The sequence below is a fragment of the Centruroides vittatus genome, unplaced genomic scaffold (genome assembly GCF_030686945.1).
Source record: "Centruroides vittatus isolate TY-2023 unplaced genomic scaffold, ASM3068694v2 scaffold_324, whole genome shotgun sequence".
Classification (NCBI taxonomy): domain Eukaryota; kingdom Metazoa; phylum Arthropoda; class Arachnida; order Scorpiones; family Buthidae; genus Centruroides; species Centruroides vittatus.
In genome coordinates, this window is record NW_027122701.1 from 5,383,214 (window position 1) to 5,398,375 (window position 15,162).

At 28.8% G+C, this 15,162-nt stretch overlaps 1 protein-coding gene across 1 annotated transcript in view; it reads left to right on the forward strand.

Annotated features, from left to right (window-relative positions):
- Positions 1-15,162, forward strand: part of LOC136988182 (protein FAM117B-like) — a 77,221-nt gene that overhangs the window by 43,479 nt on the left and 18,580 nt on the right. Inside the window, exons 3-5 of the mRNA XM_067286012.1 lie at positions 7,791-7,877; positions 12,394-12,678; positions 12,779-12,838. Of these exons, the coding sequence (XP_067142113.1) occupies positions 7,791-7,877; positions 12,394-12,678; positions 12,779-12,838 (432 nt within the window). The remainder of the gene's footprint in view (positions 1-7,790; positions 7,878-12,393; positions 12,679-12,778; positions 12,839-15,162) is intronic.

Here is a 15,162-nt window from a genome sequence, read left to right on the forward strand (position 1 = left end):
ATTTAAATTCTTTTTTTGTTTTTACTACTATTTGTTTTACTACAATGTTTTTTTTATATCTCCCATCTTGGCTTAATTCCACTCCTATGTATTTGTAATGATCACATATTGAATAGCGTTCTGCACCCTTATGTAATGTAATACTGTACAACATTGCATTCTCTGTAAAATAATGTACAGTCAAACCTGTTTTTATGCGGGGGATAGGGACCGCATTAAAAAAGATGCATTAAAAAAAAATCGCACAAAACTTCACGAATGGCTGTAAAAAATAGTTTTCGCAACACAATTAAAAAATATTTTTTTTATGCGGTCAACAGGGACCGCATAAAAAAAGTCTCACATAGAAAATAACTCAAAACCGTACGAAATAGAATTTATTGACAACAGATGTCAGCACTTGACTGCATCGTCTGGTCTATCGTCTGTTTTACATATTTTTGTCTAGGTGGTGTTTTGTTGACTTAAAAAGTAAATTATTTCATTTTTTGCATATTCATGCAATAATATTACTATAATAAGTGCATTTATGCTATAATAAGTTTATTTAGCTATAATAAGTCAACGTGAGACATGACGAATCGCACGAAACTAGTCGCCAACTATACCGCACAAATAAAAAATCGCACAAAAAAAACCGCATAAATTAAAAATTTGCATTAAAAAATCGCACAAATAAAAATCGCACATAAAAAGAGCGCATAAAAACAGGTTTGACTGTATTTCACTATAACACTATTGGAGAATTGCAGCAATCCTCAGGCAGCAAGGTACTTAAATAACATGGTTTTATTCTAATGTGTTTGAAGAATTGTGGCAAGCATTATATAACACAGTAGTTTTAAATTTTCATGGGAAAGCAGCTATGCAAAATAAAATTATTATAAAATCCTCACATATATTTTGGAAATAATAGCTTCTGTGCTATTCAACTTAGGGCTTACTTGATACTGTTAAAAAGTATAACTTTGAAGGGTGCAGTTTGTGACTTTTAAGGCTATTTCAAATTTTATTTGATCATTTAAAAATTTTTCTGGATGTGTATTATATGTAAATTAACTTTGGAATTGTATTAGATTGATGAATGCTTCTTTTGTATTCTTTGATAAACTGAATGAAGAAAGACATTCTCAAATTCAAAAATTTCTTCTTTCATACAGTTTAGCAGAGAATATATTAGCTTGATTTCATTATTGGAATTAAATTCCAACTCTAAATTATGGCTAATGAAAGTAAAAAAAGCATCACTCAAAAAATATAAATTATGAATTAAAAACTACAATAGAGATTCTATGTAATTCTAATCAGATAAACAAATATTTGTAAATAAATACAATGAAACCTATTTAGTATTAAAATTTAGTAAAAGTATTAATTTTCAAAGAATTTCAAAATTTGATATTCAACAATTTTACAAAATCAAATATTTTGTAAAATTTAAACATTCAACAGATGAAAAAGAACTGGTATCCAACTGTAATTTATATTATAAAAATGAATGAAAATTGGTACCATATTTAAATAAAAGAAAACTCACACTGCTTATTAAGGAAGCCAGTTATTGGAAATGTTCTCAGCTTACCATTTAGCCACATCAGCTGACCACATCCAATTAAATGAAAAGTACAACTGTGGTGGACCAGACTTGAGATCTTATCATTGAAGTGCTCTTCACTTTAGTTCATTGTACTTAGCTGAAGCTGGCCAAACAGTAGGCAAAAAATGTTTGTAATAAAGTTTTTTTTTTTTTCCTTAACAATCAGTATGGTTTCTTTTATCAAAACATTAAAAGCAATTGCCAACATGTTTTGATAAAGCATCTCAAACTTTCATCAAAATGAGTGTAGGTCTGGGTTTCTAATTTGAATCAACCTATATGAATGATGAAAATAAGCACATAGATTTACAAGGGGAGTTACAATGTGGTTCTCAGAGATTTTAATAATAATGTGTGTATGAATAAGCCTTGATATTGATATGTACTATACCTTTATTGAGAAAAGGGAGAAAGCATGCTTCTCAAGTAGTTTCAAGAACTTTCAAAAAAATGCTATGTGGCATATGAGTAAGTTTTGTGGAACATTTCACCAATGACTACATGGCTCAACAGCTCATATCTGACTAATATTTGCAGATGGTTGATTTATGTTACAATGAGAATTTTTTTTAAATTAATGAAATTATAATACAAAATAATTGTAAATTACAAGGGTTTATACATTTTGTCTATTTATTTTCTATTAAAAATATGTGTTTTCTCTTCCTTGTAAATTTGTTTTTGATATGTTAAGATACATTAGCAAGTTAAAATTATAACATTTGTCACATCTCTTCAATTTGTTGTAAAAACTATGCAGTAAGATTTAAACTGTGCATTTGGAATCTTTTAATGTACTTTTTAAAAATTGTAATTAGAATTTCATATATGCTACAATCAATTGTGGAATTGTCTGGTAGAAGCTTGAAAAAAACAATTCCCTTAAAATCCCACTGAACAGAGAGCAACACTTTTTTTTATGAATATCGACTTTTGAAGTGCTTTTAGCTGGCTCATCTCTTCTGCTCCATGATTGCTTGTGTTCGACATTGTTATAAACAGTCCATTTTCGTCGTCAGTTATGATTTGCTTCAGAAATGGATCATTTTCTTGATTTTTGAGAAGCAAATCACAGATGTCAATGCAACGGAGCAAATCTCTTTCTTTAACTCTTTCTTGACCCTTTGCTATGCCCCCTTGTTTACGTTTATTTTGTAAAATGGCCAAGGGCAATATAGATCAGTCAAGGTCAGTTAGGCGATATTATTTTAAAAATTCACCAAAAATCAAATTATCATTATATTCATATGAAAAAAATCACATACATTTATTAATATCTTTAGTTTTAAATACGATATTTTTCAATACATTTTATTAGAAAAATTTATAAGGAAAAAAATAATATATATCAGAACTGACATTTAAACTTGCTAATTTGTAACTTTTTGTCAAAATTAGCATTGTCTAGTTACCTAGTTTTTTGCTGGCACTGAGCCAGGAAGACATAGAATATTGTTTTGTACAACTCAATATAACAATTATGCATGTACATTTATTCGTTGTGAATTCTGCTACCAACTAATATAATGAACTAATATACTTTATTCACTTCATATTGAACAAGAATATAAATTTTTGTAATAAAAATATGATTACCAGTAGTAATAGATGTAACATTTGCTGATATTTTAGATTAAAATAAAAATTAAAAATTAAAAAAATATATATAAAATATCAGAACTGAAGGTCACAACTTGAATATTTATAACACGTTGGCTTATTATAGCATAAATGAACTTATTATAGTAATATTATTGCATGAATATGCTAAAAATGAAATAAAAAATTACCAGGAAACAATAAATTAAGAAAAAAAAGCATCAATTAAAATTTTTTAAGTCAACAAAACACCACCTGTACAAAAATACAAAAATATGTGAAACAGATGATAAACAAGACTCTGCCATCAAGTGCTGACATCTGTTGCCGATAAATTTTATAAAAATCGATTTTTAACAGGGTTTTGATGAATCAGTACCATGGTCAAGAAAGAGTTAAGAATGTATGGAACCCATATATAGAGCTCTGAAACAAAACCAAGTCATTTGAAGTGATCATAAATGGTTGAATTCAACAAATTTAATCTCTCAGTGATTTCTTGTGTTGTTATTTGGCGGTTTGCTTCAATCAGTACCTTTATTTTGACTTCATCAGCTTCAGTTGGCCTTCCAGAATGTGGTGCATCTTCAATATTGAAATTGCCAGAACAAAATTTTGTGAACCAGTTTTGGCATTGTTGTTCTGTCAATACATCATCTACATACACATCACACAATTTTTTTCTTGCTTGAACAACATTCTTACCTTTTTGGTAATAAAAAAGCAAAAGATGCCAAAAATGCTGCTTTTGATTTTCCATATTTGATGGATCACCAAAAAAAAAAAAAAACTGCAAGGAATCAAACAAAATTTTAAAAATACATTTTAAAATTTGTATTTTTGTAAGATGTATTTTTTTTAAAAATCAAACAAAATTTTTTACAAATAAGCCTTGAAATGTCAGCTGTCAAAATATATAATGACAATATGATTTAGAATAAAATTGGTGGGTAAAAATACAACTAATCCCTCTTGTGGTAAAAAACAAAATTACTTTCTGAACAACCCAATAATAATCATCAGAAAAAAGTTGTTAAAAATTTTTCAGTACTTAACAAATGCATCTATTGTCCCTAGTTCTTACAGAATATTTCAGTAATAGAAGTACTACAAATATTTCTGCAGAAGATAGTATCATTTTGCAACCCATTAATATTTTAACATGACCCATAGTTTGAGAAATGCTGGTTTAGACCTCAAACAAGGTATTCCAATGAACAAGGGGCATCCAGAAAATAAAGGATATTTGTGCATAGCACTCTGTAGAGGTCAATTACTGCCATTGATTCAAGGTCAATTTGTTCTCTGATGTGTTAGCATAGCACATGTAAAGTTTCAGTAAATACAGGCTTATTGTTATTGTTTTGTCAAGGGGTTAAAATTTGTACAAAAATTGAAAATCCCACCAAGTGCAAAGTGTTATTCATTTTCTAAATGCAAAGAAAGAATATAGAAATTTTATGAATTCTGTCCTAAAGAAATTCATAAACAAATCACAGAAGTGTATGGCAATCACATTATGAATGAAGCAAGTGTGAGAAAATGGTGTTTAATGTTTAATCAAGGAAGATAACTTGCAATCACATTCCAATGCATGCACTGAAGCTGTTCTTTGGAAATTTGGGTAGGATGTTTTCAACCACCCTATAGTACTGACTTGGCCCCCAGCAACTTTCACCTCTTTTCCAAGCTGAAAGAGGTTTTGGGTGGATTTGAAATGCTTTGGAATGGATGATGAGATGAAAGCTGTCACTAACTGGCTGAAGAAACTAGCAGTGGAAGGTTATGATAAAGGAATCTAAAAACTAGTGTTGTGCTGACAAGTGCTTTAATCATAATGGTGACTATGTAGAAAAGTAACTGGTCTTGTACTAGTTACTTAATAAAACTTTTTTTCCTGTCATTACTTTTTTTATTTTTTATAGCCAAACATTCTTTATTTTTGGATGTCCCTTGTATATTGTGTTTAGATCCTTGAAGTTGACAGAGTTTCCCTTATATGTTGATTTATAGATTTCTAGGGCCTCAATGTGTCTAAGGCAGTGTTTGTTTCTGATATGCTTGATGACCTTACCTTTATCCCATTGAACCTTGACCAAATCATCAAGGCATAAATAAGGTTGTCAGATGTCCCAGTTTTCCAGGATTGTCCCAGATTTTTTCCGACCACCATCTAGCGACAGGAGAACTTTATTCTAAAAACTGTTCCTACAATGAAGTATTTTTTTTTTTTTTGCATTTTAAATATATTTCTGATACTGACAGAGTAAAAATACACATTCTGCAGTCCTGGAATTGAAATGTCTCAGTATCTTTCAGGAAGAACTCATTTTACTCTGGATTTTATCCCCGAGTACCTGGTAACCCTAGGCATAAGCAGCTTAGACTATGGAAGATAGTGACTTATTAATATTATATTTGTTCCTTTTTCTTCCTTGACATTATACTTATATTCCTTTGAATAAATCATTTTGTTGCTATTCAAAGTTGTGTATGATTGAGTGATATACTGTAGAAATTACTTTATGAATCATAATTTTCATTATAAATTAAACTTTTAAATAATTTTTTAAATGGATACAATAGTAGGAATAAAGTTTTCTTCTCAAAATATATGTATATATGTAGGATTTTTCTTTCTGTCTGGTCTCCTACTTTTGTAACTTCACTTGTGTTTAGTCCAAGAAAGAACCTTGATTGCTTGCTAAACTAACATTTAATAGTGACACTAGACATTACAATTAACGACACGAACATACAAACGTTGAACATTAAATCATTAAATTTGAATCATTTTGTCTTAGTAGAGGAAGAAGCAGTCCCGTCTGGATTCGTCTTCTCGCCTTTCTTCTTCAACCGTCATCTGGCTTCCCTCAAGTCTCGTCTCCCCTTACTTGTTCCCGCTCCCTCGTTCTCCTCTTGTCAACGGATGGTGCCCCCTGGGGTTCCGCTATCCATATATATATATATACATATACACACATACATATACATACACACGTATACATACATACATACATACATAACAAGATATATCAACTTTGTATTATTGATATGTTTGAATATGCTGGTTAAGGATAAATATATTTTTAAAATAGTAATCTTTTGACTCAATCCTAGTATAAATATTTTAAATAATTACTTATATTATCAATTTTTTACATCACAACTTTTAAACAATAAAAAGTTATTTTTTGTTGGTACTAATACTTACTTGCTACATGTTATATGTGTTACTATGTTACAGATTAATGTTACATATAATTTTAATCAAATAATAATTTTTCATTAATTTTTATTTCATATGCGCATTTATATAATATTGTGTGTGTGGTGTGTGCACTATAATAATATATTGTGTAATTTATTATATAATTATATAATAATAATATAATGCAATATACATAATACATATTTATATTTCATATACTGTATATATGTATCCTTAAGTCTGGCTCCATAGGAATTGTATTAATCTTTCTTTCTTTATTCTTTTGCATGTGCCAAGTAATGAACAAGTTCACATTATTTCCATGGTGGGGATCTGCAATCAGCAAGAAACAAAAATGTTTGACAGTCTGTATCCAGACTTTCCACAATTACACATGTATCTGGATACAACTTGTTAAACTCTTCAATGACTTCTTACCAACTGCAAGTTCCACTGTCAAAATAACATGAATTAGTTCCTCCTTACTTGGCACCATGCTTTACATGTAAAAATATAAATAAAGATCAATATACAGTACATATATATTTTTTAAATATATTCATATTTTCTAAGTTATGCAAATTTTTAGATCTCAAAAATTTTTATATACTTGCAATAATTGGCTATTAATTTTGTTAAAGAAATGAATTTCATGGAAGTTAAAAGAAATTTAGAAAATTTCACAGTTTCATTTCATGAAATTGAGAAAATAGATTTAACAAGCTTTTTGAAAATGCTGTGAAAGCAAATAGTGATTAACTGTGATATGAAAATACTTGTGAATCTATGAAGTAATTTTTCAAACAAACAGTAAATAGTCAAAATAAAAATATAATTTTGTTATGATGTGGTTCTTAACAAATCTATTTCTGTTTTTGTACTGAGTAGATTGTGAATAATTTGTTAGAAAAGTAATTTGAATAAAAATGTGTAGAAATTATAATACTTTTTAATGTATATGAAAATCTTACAATCTAATTATAAAATTGCAAACAAATCAAATTTATGTTTTTACTTTCCAATATTAGCTATAATATTATGACACAGAATTCATTATAACTGAGAACTATGAAATTTTATCAAAATTTTTAATTCTAAAATAATTTAAAGTTTCTAATTTTCTAATTTAACAGATTTTTTTAAAAGAAAAGTTAAATTTACACATGAACATCTCTGTTTAAAGATATGATATTTAAAAAAAAATTACTTATGCAAAACTGTACATTACTAAAATTAATTTAAGATTTAAAACTATTACCATTCAAGATTAATTTTGAATTCTCCTCACAACATTAACATTCTGTTTTTTTCTTTTTTAATGAATTATTAAATTAGAAAATGTTAATTTTAAATTTTTAAAAATATTTTATATTATATTTTCAGACTCCTGAAGAATGGGATGATATAGATGAGAAGAAAGGATTACAGAAGAAAAGCCCTATGTCAGCTTCAGATCAATTAGAAGTGAAGGTTAGTTATATTTATATTTACTGTATTTATCAAATAATACTCAATTTTTTTTTTCTTCTTCTTCTTCTTCTCCTCCTCCTCTTCCCTCCTTTTTGAAATATTATTGTAATTATAAAGCCAAAAATTTGAGAATAATTTTTCTTATAAACCCAAAGTAAACCACTATACTCATATTGCCAAATGATCTGCCAGTTTACCTGTCAGGACTATATTAATGCTATTTCAGACCAATTCTTTTTCCAGAATATTCCAAATTTAATTCTAGTTGTTAAATTTATAGAGATGGCAGCTTAACTGCCTACCTCTAGCCAAATTGATTTGTATCTAATTAGTTCTTAGCCATAATATAGCTTGAAACATAATCCAGCAGATCATTTGGCAGTATAAACCCAAAACATAAAAGATCTATGTTGCATTTTTTCATTAATAATTTATGCAAAATCTTATAGTATAAGATAGAGATTTCTAAATATTTTTATTTGAAAATTGTGATATTATTATTATTATCACAATTTTCTATTTTTTTTTTTTTAATCTAACAAACAATAGCTGCAAGATGAAAAAGTTAATAGACCCTTTGATAGTAAGTGCACTATCTATTGGAAGATAAGACTTATTTTAATATGAAAAATTGCACATTCTATTCAGCATTGTCACTCTTATCATATGTTGAAATAAAATATGAGATACACACAAAAAAATAAACACTACACTTATCAAGGAGTTCATTTTTATTAAAGATGAAATGTTTTTTGAGACTATTTGTCTCAGCTTCAGTTTTCTAAATCAAACATCAGAACATGTCAGTATCTTAAACCATTGTTTCTCCCAGAGTGGAGGCATCATACATTCAAATTTAAAGATCTTACAAATATTCATAAATCATTCAAAATGGTAAATTAAATTAAAACACAAAAAACTTTTAAAAGTTTCCTTTAGACAACAACACAACCACCTGAAGTTTTACTGTAAACCTGCTACTAATACTAAAATAGAGACCACATTAGTTGTTGATGGACAGGAAATAAACTTAAAAGTAAACAGTAAAAGTAAGCAACTAATGTAATAAAATATAACACAAAAATGTAGAAAAATGATACTACATCATAAGTGAGAACTTATTCTATCTGAAAAGTTGTAAGGAATCTGTAAGGAAGATTGATTATTCTATCTGCCTGATTTTTCTTCTTCTGTACAAGAACAACCAGACTCAGAGGTCAAGGTCAGCATTTCTTGTTTGAATATTCAGAAGGAGTTCAGTCAAAGTACTATGACTGACTCCTTGGTGATTCTTATTGGGAAGTTCTTTGTCTCAAGAACAATCACTTTAGCTTAATGCCATCTAGATGTATTGAACATGTGAACCATTACCTCCTCCACCAATGATGCCTTTGCATTACCTTTTTTTGGATCAACCCTGTGTTTGCCTATCCTAGTTCTCAGTGTGAAAAGTACTGCCTTATGTATCACTTGATATGTGAGTGCCTAATACTCAGTCATGGCAACTGGAATCTTGTACACTCTACATATCTTTAGGCCATTTGTCCTCCTCATTTTTAAGTCATGTATTGACAATGGGCAAATAGTGACTATACAAAGAATGGAAATGTATATAGGACAGGACAGCAGCCAGCTTCCTATACACTACCATCTTAACTTGATCATCTTCAATTATGATACAAATATTCAAAAAATGAACTTAACTCCTATGAGCTTGCTCTACCTCAAGTGTAATGCCAATCTTGTTTTGGTTGATTGATTTCATAAATACTTTATACATTTTCATGTCCTTCCATATAATAAATATATCATTAATGTACTGTACATGGCTGTAATGTAATTGCTCTACAACTGGTCTTGACAAATGTCAAACATAATTCTGCTAATTCACTAGCCACCAGGGACCCAATTTGAGCCCATCTTGTTTGGGAGGAACATTTTTAGTTCAAATGTAAAATAGTACAAATATATGACTATATGCACATAGTCTGATATGCTTCTATTCCATTCTTTCATTGAATTGTATGGCATAAATAGTTTTCAGTTTGAGCAATGGAAACAAATTCTTTTTCTTTGTTGAGTTGTTTTATTATACTCAAAAGAAAGTTGTCTTTAAAACTAAACAGTTAGATCAGGTATGATTATTTTATTTTTGTTTTTTATGCAATATAGTTGCACAGTATATCATAGTACATATGATATCAGTGTAACCAAGGCACAGAGAGCCGTCTCTCAGCCGGGAGTGAGGATATTGCCAGCCACCTTAAACATATAGCATTTTATAATGATTTTTGTAATCTAATTATATAAAAACGAATGTATGTCTGTCTGTCTGTCCTTCATGCATTACTACACTATTTATCTGATTGCCATGAAACTTTGGAAAGTTGTTTAATACACTCCTGCAAAGGTTTGTGGCATATGTGAAGACCACCATTTCCCTCCTTCCAAAAATATCTTTATATATGGATTAAGGCTTTTATGTCCAACAGATGGTGCTAACTCTGACGACCTAAGTTTGCTTTTCTGTGAGGCATTATGCTTTTCTGTGAGAATGGACTAAAGCAGATCATTTTCTATCTATCTATATAAATAAAATGTAACGTTCATTTGTTCCTACCAATTCCTTTGAAATTTTGACACAATGTTGCATTTGAATACACACGTGTTTTTATATAATATACATGTCGAAATTCCCCCCACTGGGGGGAGATGGACAGGATTAAGGGTTACCGTGAAGAACTTGGCTTCTTTTATACTATTTTAGATGCGGTTTTTTGCGTTTTAATAGGTTACGTCAAGAGAATGTACACTAAGAAGGCATTTTTTGAAATTCCCCCCACGGGGGAAGTGTTATACATTTATAATAGATACATTTTGAGCCACAACAACGCGTGGCCGGGTCAGCTAGTATTACATAAACAAAACATTAGCTGAATCAATGTACAATTAAAAAGAACCACGAAAAGTAGAAAATGTAAGTAAATAAGCAGTAAATGAAAGTACTTACATAATAAATACTGTATTTCTGCAGAATGAACAGTATTCTGCATATAACTGTGGGAGACTAGCATGCCAGTAACCCGTGTGTTTCTGGCTTGCCAGTTAAGTGACTAAAAGATAAAATTAATCAGATCTAACAAAACTAGTTGTTAATTAAATGTTAAAGAAAACATTCTTCTGAGTACAATAAAATAACAACATTGTAATTTGACTGAGTTAAAATCTGGAAGATAATTTTCCTTTACAATACAATGTAATAAAACAATTAATGACTTATTGACAGTAGTAATTGTAGATAGTCAGTGTGGGCTGCATTGATCATCTACCTGACCTTAAAAAATAACACCATCTCAAATTTCACACAGAGTGGATGTTAATAGGTGTAAGTTGAGATAATTTACAGCAAGTTTCTGAAATTTAATATGTTTATTTTTTCATTTTTGAATCAAGTTACAATAAAATAAACTTTAAAAAAATGCACTTTTGGCATTCCACAAGTATTTTACATCATTAGAAAGCAGACAAAATGAATAAATTAAACACATAATCGTAGTTCTTGATGTAATGCTGACAGTTTCACAGTTTAAAAAAAAAGTTGTTTATTTTTATGTGATGTAACTCATTTGTTTTTTTTTAATGCACTCTCTGGAGAGGGATGTATAACCTAATCTAAACCAGCCTTCCCCATATAGTCCAACATGCCAGACAATCCATGAAAATACGATATAGTCAGAGAGAAGAAAGAACAATAAGTATAAACTGAAATCATTTACTTTTGAAATTGAAAAAATATATTGGTAAGATTCATGAAGAGTGCACATAGATGAATACCAAGATTCTCACTTTTTGTTTTAATCTTTATTGTGTGTGTGCAGTAATGGCACAATAATAATACAGTAGAGCATCAATTATCCGACTTAATTGGGGACTGGAGTTGGTCGGATAACTGAAAAGTCGGATAAACGAAAAGTATGAAAAAATACATTATTAGTATAGTGTATTAGCCCTGGTCTAAATACTAGCCTCCCTTTCATGATCGAGCCAGTGCTGCCAGCTAAAACATGCAAAAATTTAACAAAAATAATATTAAAGTAGCCAAGACATAACCAAATATTGTAGCGCCACATCACTAGCGGACATTTGAATTTGCCGACTAGAACGTGGTCGGTTAACCGATAAGTCGGTTAATCGGGGGTCGGATAATCGATGCTCTACTGTAGTAAGAAAAAAATTTAAAAATCTTAAAAAATACAATTTACTTGTAGTTTTCCCAGTTGTAGTGCAGTAATGAATGTGTATTAATTAATTGAGCTAAAGGATTGTCATTTTTTTACATTTGATCTATTTGATAATACAGTAATAATAATAATTGTATTCACAAAAATAACAACATATATTTATATGAGATAATATAAATGATAGAATTTTATAATAGTGAAAGAATTAATATAATTAGAAATTAGTCAGTATTTTTATATAATGAATTTTGGTATATTTTTTCTTTCCTACTTAGTTAATAAGGCAGCGTCTTCAGAGGACAACATTAAATAGTAGGGGAGCTGGAGGACATAGTCCTGTGCAAGGAGACCATTCAGCCATATCATCTACCTGCACTAGTTATCCCAATACCACTAATTTACCGTCCATTCATACAGGTGTTGCAACCCATCAATTAGCATATCCCTCACATCCACCTCTCATAGCTAACATGAGTCATGCAGTACCAATTCCCATTCCAAGCACTTCCTCGAAACCTCCGATGCCAAGGATGCGCAATAGTGTAGAAGGGTTGAATCAGGTAATTTAACATTTTAATTACAATTTTTGTAAATTTATTATTAAATATTAAAAATTGTTTGTTTAAGTAATATTTACATTAAAAAAAATCTTTAAATTAGGAAATAGAAAAATTAGTATTGAAAGGAATTAGCAGTACTGAAGATCCAGAATTAGAAAGAGTAAGTTCTTATATGAATATCATATAATAATATAATTACAGTATTTGTCAGCATATAAGGCACACTTTTTCCTGAAAAATACTATCTGAAAATGGGGTGTGTCTTACATGCTGGCAAATATATATATTTTTTTATTTGCCTATTACCTTATCATCTGAATGTTACCAGGTCCAGACTGGGCTTCCTTCTTTTATAGAACACACAAAATATTTTGATATGCTTTTCTATTTTAAATATTTTAATGGTTATATACAGTCTGATTGGCTTTGACTAAAAACACCACAGTGTAACCTGCATAACTCTACATGTATTTTTACACCTTTTATATTGTCTGTTTCCTAAAGATTGTTTTTTACCATATTTTAGAAAATATGATGAACTTTGAAAACATATTTTATGAAAATTTTACTCATTTTAAAAATACAGTAGTCCCTCGTTATATTTCAGATTCAGATATATCATGCTTCCCCTGAAATTTTAAAAGCACTCAAGTTATAATAAATTTTAATACAGTGTTTCCCAACCTTTTTTGTGCTATGCCCCACCTAAGAAATACGGTATTTTATTTCTAATGTTGTCCCTGAAACTACATCTGGAGACAAAACAATAAATTTGTCAAGATCTAAATAAAGCAAAACAGTTGGACAGATCAATTATCATTTATGTTTCCTTTTGATATTAAAAGTCGTTTATTTATTGATTTTAAGTACAGTCTCCTCATTTTCAAGTTTTGTGAATTTGAAATTTCACACCTTTATATGAATTGATGCAATACTATCAATTCAGGTAAAGGTGTGAAATTTCAAATTCACTGAGTAATGCTAAGGAAAAGATTTCTTTATTTCAGAACAGAAAGTTCTAAAATTTTTATACAGTAGTAACTTTATTTTGCTTTTTTAGAGAATTTTTACTCTCTGTAATTTTATAAGTTTTGATGATCTATTATACATTCAATATTTATTTTTAAAATTTTCAATTACCATATTTATAATTTTTATTGAAAAATATAAATTACACAAATTTTTAATAAGTGATTTATTATGAATTATAGTATTGTATAATAAAATTTCAACTGTTATTTTTATATTGACAGTATTTGTCTTTAAATGTCATTCTTAAAGAAACAATAATGCTAAATGGATATTTGTGATATCTGTTTAAGTATATGATATGATATAACCACGAATAAAATTCAGTATTGCAAAACTAAGCTTATTTTATATCAAACACTTGCTGATGGAAGAATAGAGGATAGAGATTCCATAGCATGTATAATCTGTTTAGTAAAATCCCAGAATTTTTAGTATTCGGATATATTGCGCATTTTCTTTGTCTTCTGACAAGAGCAATATAACAAGGGGCTACTGTATTTGTAAATGTATTTTTTATAACTTTTAATTTTTTTTCCAAATATTCTTTTATATTACATAATAAATTGATATTTGCTCTTATTAATCTTGTTTGGTTTAAGTAACTTTTACAATTTCCTCTCTAGGCAATATCTGATATCACTAGTTAGGATCCTTGGGAAATTGAACATACTTATCAGTTAATGTGATATCTGCTTTAATTTCATTCAGGATATCTGTTTCTAAGATAACCACCTGTTCTAATTTATCAGCTGGAACTATATTTAAACTATTGTCTTTAAAGTATGCTTTAATTCTTTTAATATAATTTTGAAATTTAGCATATTTTTTTTTGTAATTGTTATTTTTATTGAATTGTTTTATCATTTTTGCCAAATCTGCTCTTGTTATCTAATCTCTTATTATACTAATAACTCATTTTTGTTCAACTTCCCTGGACAATTATAATTTAAAGTTTTAAAAATTTAAGAACAAAATCTGGTATAACACAGATTTATTAATGACTAGATTTTTTTCCCACTAATTGTTTACTTGCAGTGGGTGCATTTAATTTTTTAACTATATTTGTTAAATTTTTTCTCGGCATGTGATTTTTGAAGATTTAGATTAAAAATATATTTGCATCTTTTTAAGCTTTATTTTAAGTTTTTTAATTTTTGTACTTTTTATAATTAATTATGGATTGCATAATAATTCTAGTAACTTTTCTTACATCATGTTTTTGCATGTTAAATAATAAAGTGTGCAGTAAAATTAAGGAAAGTATAAAACTTAATACTTTGACATTTACCCAGATACCAGATGTCTGAGTTCAATTTATCTAACTCTTCAATGATCTTTGATACATTTCCTGCATTTTGGTTTTGTTGTACTTGCATGATGTGTTCAAGCTTCTTGTTCTCTTCAATTGTTCTACTTCTTAAATCTCACAATTTGACAAATGTAGGACTTAAC